Source organism: Alligator sinensis, unplaced genomic scaffold (assembly GCF_000455745.1).
Source record: "Alligator sinensis unplaced genomic scaffold, ASM45574v1 scaffold1192_2, whole genome shotgun sequence".
NCBI classification, from domain to species: Eukaryota; Metazoa; Chordata; order Crocodylia; family Alligatoridae; genus Alligator; species Alligator sinensis.
Window position 1 is genome coordinate 736,120 of NW_005842312.1, and position 7,435 is coordinate 743,554.

General features: G+C 39.7%; 1 protein-coding gene across 2 annotated transcripts in view; it reads left to right on the forward strand.

The window, feature by feature from the left end:
- Positions 1–7,435, forward strand: part of GEMIN8 (gem nuclear organelle associated protein 8) — a 34,921-nt gene that overhangs the window by 3,869 nt on the left and 23,617 nt on the right. For both annotated transcript variants that reach the window (XM_006028411.3, XM_006028410.3), the window contains exon 3: positions 1,827–2,274. In XM_006028411.3, the coding sequence (XP_006028473.1) occupies positions 1,827–2,274 (448 nt within the window). The remainder of the gene's footprint in view (positions 1–1,826; positions 2,275–7,435) is intronic.

Genomic DNA, 7,435 nt, shown 5'->3' on the forward strand with positions numbered 1-7,435 from the left:
AGCAGGGGTCCAGTGTTGCCCTTGCTTTTCCTCTGGCTCCCCACATATCTTACTTAACTATAATGAAGTAAGAACACTATTATATGTCTTAGAATATAATTATGAATAAAGTTCTGTATAAAGGGCAAGATCATTCTCTCACATATGCTTAAATTGGAAATAAACCATGGTATATCAGTGGAGCCTTCTCAATGCAATGCTAGTAGATGAGGCGTGTCTGTCTAGCCATCATATCTTATCTGAAAAGTCAAATCTTTTATTTAGTAACTTTTTAAAATCATTTGTATAGATTCATTAATTTGTACAGATTCAGAATTTTTAAGCAAAACAAGTGAAAAACATTGAAGATGATTAGCTTTAGATATTTTTTCTGAAATACACTGATTACCTTCAAACAGTCAATATTTGTAACACCTTCTTTGATGGGGGCTGGTTTTGCAGAAAAAAAGACTTCAGATAAAGGTGCTGTTAACCTGAATTCAGTAACAATGGGCTTGTGCATAAGAAAATGGATATAATTATGTAAAATTGACTTCTTAATGCATACACTATCTAAACTAAGGTGACGTGTTAAGGAGAAAGCACCAGCTGTCACGCTAAGTTTCTTGGATCTTGTCAGTTTAAGACAGACATGCTGTCAGGATGCATGAGTACCCAACCAAATAAACTGTTTTCAAATTATCCTTAAACTCAGTGTCACTACTGTGAACTCAGTATCCTAAAAAGGAAGTGCCTGTTTCTCCTCTGAAATAGGCCAGTAGGTAACACCAACCCAAGACTATCCGTTTCTGTTATCTTAGCCTCCACTCCAGCTCTACTCATGTTCAGCCCATTTAGTAGAAGAGAAGCACCTATTAAAATGATTTCTGCTCACTATTCATCTCCTGCATGTGTATATGAAGAGATTTGTTTGCATAAACTAGGGGTGTCAAACATATTGCCTGTGGGCTGGATCCAACCTGTGGAACCCTAACATCTGATCCCTGGTGCTACCCCTGGGTCTGAGGAGATCCATGCGGGGCACAATGCACACTGGACCAGCCCTGCTGGCAGCACCCAGGACAGCTGCTGTGTGAGACATCCACTCGAGTCACTCTGGGACTGTGCCACGTGTGGGTACCTATGGCACAGATCCCAGAATAGCTGGAACAGGCGCTATGCATGACGTGATCTAGATGGTGGTATACAGTGTTGGTCCCAAACCGGTCAAAGTGAGCACCACATCACGTGGTGCCTGTCCCACCTGGGCTGTGCCACACATGGCACCTGCTTCAGGATACATTCTGCATATGCCCTCCACCCTCCCACAGCAGCTCCAAGACTACCTCACGCAATGTTTGCTCCACCTAGTCCAGGACCCATGCTGCACATAGCACCTGCAAGCGCCATGTGCAGCGCAAATCCTGGACCAACTGGAATGGGCGCCATATGTGGTGTGGTTCTTAGAGTGTGTGTCCCATGTGGCTGGGGTGGACACTGGTGTGGTGCAGCACCTGCTCTGATCAGATAAGTTTGACATCCCAGCTGTACTTTTATGTCTACATAGCACTTCATCACAGAAAAATGGCTTCTGCCATTTTAGCAGAGCATTTGGGGTAATACTCTGACACGGTCACTTTATTATTTTCTTTGTTAGTGATTGTGGTGAGTGGGATAAACAACATGATCAATTTTTGTATTTTTGATGTGTTCATCCTTTATCATTTGTCATTTTCCTCTAAATTATACGTATTTTGTTGGTATAGAAAGTCAAACACTTAAGATTTAGCGATCTAGGAACTGTCTTTACAGTGTTGCCCCTGACTCTTCTGCTTCTCCTTTTTTAGGAGGAATTGTCACAAGGAGACTCTGAACCATGGTATTGTCATCAAGTATATGGAAGGTACTGGCAGCACTACAACCTAGCCATGGGCTGGATGTACAAGCATAAAAATGCCTTCAGGAAAGCTATGGAGTCCTATCATCTCTCCTGCTATCCTCCTGCAATCTTTCCAAGTAATCGATACTCTGATTGGGATGGAAGTGACCCATCACCTGCTCGTGACTATTCTTCTGGTAACAATCGAAATGGCAGAACCCAGTACCTTCCCCAGCCTCAGCAATACTCAAGGGCCCCGTGTGGTTCTAGAGTGAGGGAGGATGTGGACTGCAATTCTGAAATGGAGAAGGAATCTGTGTCTGAAGGCGAAATAGAGTATGACTTGAGCAACATGGAGATCACAGAGGAGCTCCGCCAGTATTTTGCACAGACAGAGAGGCACAGACAAGAGCTACGTAAGTTCAGGCCTTGATTGTGTTATATATTTTGCATTTCAGATTGTAATGCTTAATATGTCCCTAGTTCAGCATTTAGGATGTGACTGCATTGATGCACAGGAGTAATGAACACGGTGATCTGGACAAATTGACAAATTTCAAGCAAGAGTTTAGTACACTTGCCTTTCGATTTGAACTAAACCACAGAAAATACTTGAGATTTTTCTACACCTAGGGGGAGAGAATAAATATGAGTGTTTTGAGAGGACCATCTCCATAAAGGAGAAAATGATTAGTTAAAACAACTCGGAGAGACATTGAGGCTCTATGTATACTGGTGATGGAAATCTCCACCTGTTTCTTTAACAGTGGAACACTGCTTACATTTTCTCTCTAAATTTCTCTTCTATAAAAACAATCCCTTTACCAACTTCTCATCAAATGCTCCCTAGTTTGTGTAGGTTATGCATTGACTTACATTTTCTTTTGAAAAACAAACATTTCAGTGTCCTAAATTAATCAGTGCTCAAACTTGAAATATTAATGCTTTAATGTTTCAAAATTCTAGGCTTTTTAAAAGTTACTTTACTAAAATCCTACGTACCTGGAGAGATGCAGCACTTAAGAAACTAAGAACTACATTGTTCAATCCTGGAGTAAACTGTGATTTAGTGTGTAATATGGAACAGCCATTTGCTTTATTTTTCTTTGGCTATCCCAACTGTACAATTTCCATGACCTCCTCTTTCCCGTCTTGCTCCCTTCCTCCCCCGCACACATCATCCCCTTGATACTTTTCATTTAGCACTGTACAGGAAGTATCTTTTTCTTTCACAAGCAGAGCTGGACTTGAGTCCTTGAGAAAAGAGTTAGGGGGATGAGAGCCAAAGAAATCAGTAGGGGAGCTTTTGCAGGTTTCTGTCCTTGGAGATATTAAAGATACTTCGGTCTCTGTGAAATCTGTGTAAAAGAAATAAAGTATATTGTTATATTTTATTGAGGCAATTTATTGCAGAAATAAAGTTTACAGGCAAACTTACAATCTGTTCTAAGGAAACAATGCAAAGAAAATATCTTTTCTCATGTGACTTGCACTGGGAAGAGCAAAAAATGCTTAATGTAGCTCTCACTGGAATTAGCCTCTTGGGACAATGAGAGAGAGAGAATGGCAATTTTAAGGAACATGTAATAAAACAGGTAGTGACTTTTGCTTCTGTAAATTAAAATTTCTGCTGTTGAACTCCTTAGAGTAGAGAATATCTGGAGCCCTTAAATGCATAAGCTTAACTGTACCCTTTCAATGAGTGTGACATGCAAGTCTTCTTGTAGGCAAAGGAATGTAATATACAGGCAGGGTAAAAAAGTTGGCCTTATTTATGAGAGTAGCCCATGAATACTGCAGAGCTGCTGAAGAACCGGGCCAATGCCCACTGCTGCGTGTTCATCCTTAGAAGTGTGGAACACTTGCACAACAGCAGAGCATTTTCCTTGTGTCAGTTCTTGGTAGGTCTTAAAGAATGGCCTTGTGATTAAGGCAATGGTTGCCTGGTCCTTTGGAGATCTGGATTCAGTTCTTGGCTCAGTCACAAGCTCTTTTGTGACACGGTCAAGTTGTTTATTCCCTCCATGCCCCAGTTGCTGCTTGTTCTCCTGATAGAAGTGTGATTTGGCCTTCCTTACCAGAACATCAGATGTGTAGCCACAGGACTTGTGGTACAGTTAGGACTGCTGACCTCAAGTGGAGCTGGCATCTTCACACCTTGTTGAGATGCATAGGTTGGGATTCTCCCGTCACTTCCAGTGTGTCCTGGGGGGGTGGAGTTTAATTTTATTCGGTTCAATGAAAGCTTTGCTGTGGTACAAATAAAAGCAGAACCAGGCCTTTATCTTCTATGTGCCCCAGTTTTCCTATAGCCATAAAGTGGGAGAAATGATACTTGCTTGTCAGAAGTTTTATGGCTAATTTAACAAAGTGCTATCTATATGTAAAGTTCCTCAAAAGCCTTGAATAAAAGGTACTGTTTAACTGTAATTTTTTTTTTTTTTAGTCATTCACAAAGCAACATACCTGTGTCTTCAGAGAGAACACTGCTTCCTGGCCAAATTAAAAAACAACAACTAAAATATGTGCTTCAGTTCTGTCAGAGTTTTTCAGACAAAAACAGCTCAAAAAGAAGAAGAAACTTCAGCTAAATGCTGTAAATAGGCAGTAGTGAGATCTTTAAAGATGCTGTGGAGCAGTACCTCTTGATTTAATCAGATAGTGCTATTGATTTTCCTGATTACTGTTTTCAAGCAAAATCCAATTTAATGCTAGAAGTTCATTAAACTGAACTCTATAATGATGTTATCTTATGTCTTTCATTCCCTGCAGAAAAATCTTTGTAGCTGCATTGATCCATGAGCAAATATAGATGAGGAAAATATCAGTGATCTCATTCTCTGCCTTGCCTGTCTCCACTTCAACACATTTCTCTTTGTAATCCATAATTTGTGAGGCTTGGTATGGCCCAGTAGCTTAGAGATGTTCATGAGGTCCAAGTTCAATATCTTGTCATTAATTATTTATATGATGGTAAGCAGTACCATATGTTGGGTGATTTGTGTTGAGCAGCTAACAAATACCTACCCATTAAGTCAGAAGTGGGCAAGAAAGACAAATGCAATAATAAGAGGAATGGAGAAGGGAGCTTGCATGGCGCATGTGGAAAAAGGGTTAGTGCCTAGATGAGAGCAGATAGACCAATTTATTTCCATCACAGATGGCCACCATTATTTCATTGTTTGTTATTATAATTACATCCAGAAAATATATTTAAGAATGTTATTTGTTACAGAGGCACCCCAGAGTTCAGAAATGCCATGTAACTTAAATTCTGCCCCCTTCCCTGAATGCATTGCGAGTTTAATTTTGAATTCACATACAATTTTTTCCACAAGACCCCTGCTTTGTTTAGCGCTCAGGATGGACCAAGTGAGCTGAAATTAATCCCATTCTATTTGAAAGTTTCTCTAGTACCTAACACCCCCTCTCCTCACAAAGACTATGTACTTTCACTGACCTCAATAGAGAGCACTTTGTAGACTTTATGGTCTGGGAGGCAGGGAGGAACGGCTAAGATGTAGCAGCTTGAATTTTATCCAGAACAAGAGAAAAAAACTCAAGGTGGTAAGAGGTGAAGTGTCAGAAGAGCAAAGCATGTTGGATAGTCAAAGAAAGCTAGAATAAAGAAGGTCACAGCTGAAGAAGCAGGATGCATTTGACCAGTGAAGGATCCAAAGTCTTTGTGTCGCAGTATATTTGTGCGTGTCATCACTAGTTAGCCATATTACCAAAAGAAAATAGAGGTCGTATGCAAAATACTATACTTTTATTTTTTTTCCAGGAACCAACTACAGAGTTCAAGAGCCTATAGGTTCTGTATTCTATAGCTACTTTTTTTCTGGCAGTCTGCACTGCAGTGACTCTGATTTTGACAGTACAGGCTTTGAAACTGGCAAGCTGTGAATTCCTTGCTTGATTTAACACTTCAATAGGGATAGAGTTTTTCACAAAGCCCACTCTTTTAAAACAGGCTCCTTTTCTTTTCTTGAATTCTACCCACGGGCTCTCCGGTTCTTTGTATTCGCTTTGTGTGTTAGAGCCAAGTTGTGTTCCTAGACTACCCCAAGCTAGTTTTGAGTGAAGTTGAACGGAGACTTTATAATCTGACAAATCAGTTGTATTCTTGCACTACAAACTTACATACTAGTAAGCACCGTTCTGTTAAACTTATATTGTCTTTCCTTACTCCTATCATCTGCTGGCTCATACCCATCCGACAGTTAGTAATAAGAAAAAGAAATCATTGTCTGGAAGTTATCTACATACAAAGTTACATAGCGATTCCATTTTTTTTATTGTTGCATTATGTTGTCTATTTGGTGTGTGGTTCCCTATGGAATTGGGAATGCCATTAATCTAACTTGCAGGGGATATTTTGTGGTTGCATTTAAACGTCTTCCCTCAGGCTATTGAGAAAAAGGCATGAAGTCGTATTTTCCAGATTATTGCACCTGTCAGACATCTTATGTACTACCAGCTTCTCCAAGAATGCTGGAGGTGAAGGACAGCATACAATAAACGGCCTCTTTGACTTACAAAGAACATGTTTTAAGAGTTAAAGGAACACGAAGTAAGAAAATTAAGCTGTTCAGAGTTACTGTTCAGCAAATTCTCTATTTGCACGTACTTTCTGTTTTTGTACTTTTTAAACTGACCTTTTAAAACATAGCTTCAGGATATTTCTCCCTACACTCGTTTTAAAATAAAAGGGGAAAAATGTATACAAAGAAAATGAGTTGTAATAGAAGGGCAGTCCAACATTTGCAGTACACAGACTACCAACAATAAAGGAAACAACCACGTTGCCAGTTTGCTTAAAAGCAAAGGAAACTAATTAATTAATTTCTGTAGGGTGGTAGTCTCTCAATTGTTAATGCTATGACTAGCTTTTTCCATTAGAGCCCTAATTTTATGTGCCCACATATACCCTCCTTCTGGCTTTTTCAAACCAAATAAAAATCTTTTTCAGGTATAGTTTCCAGGAGCAGGGGAAGTCATTTAAAAATAAATCTTTGGGGGTTGATTAAATAAGATATTTGTCTTAGATTTGCAAATGCATGCCATTTCCTCCCTATATACACATGATTTTTAAAAAAAGGTGTTCCTGTGTTTTCAGTGACTTCTTTCATCAGGAATATCACTGAATTCATAATTTTTGTTTTTAAGTTGCTGCACATTGTGGGGAAGAGATTGTCTCCAAAATGTAAGCAAATCCCTAAAGTTGTTTGCTGCCCTGATATATAGATAGATAGATATAATTTTTTTTTTCTTTTCCCTGTCTGATCTTCAGCTGCCGCCTTTTTGGCCAAAGTTTCTATCTCAACCTCATGTTTGTGGATTCCAGCTTCCTTTCCACTTCTTTGCCCACATCCCATGCCATCAAAGCAGGAAGATCTATAGCAAGATCATTATCCCACATGCACTCCCTTCGTAAAGATCCCATTGGTTTGAGAGGATCTAGCAGTATTATAACCATGTGAGTCGGCACCTTCTTTGCAAAACCCGAGTCATTAAAGCATCTCCTTTGGAAGCAGCACTTTTGAGGTGAGGTAGATGTCCTCTGTTGGCATTCCT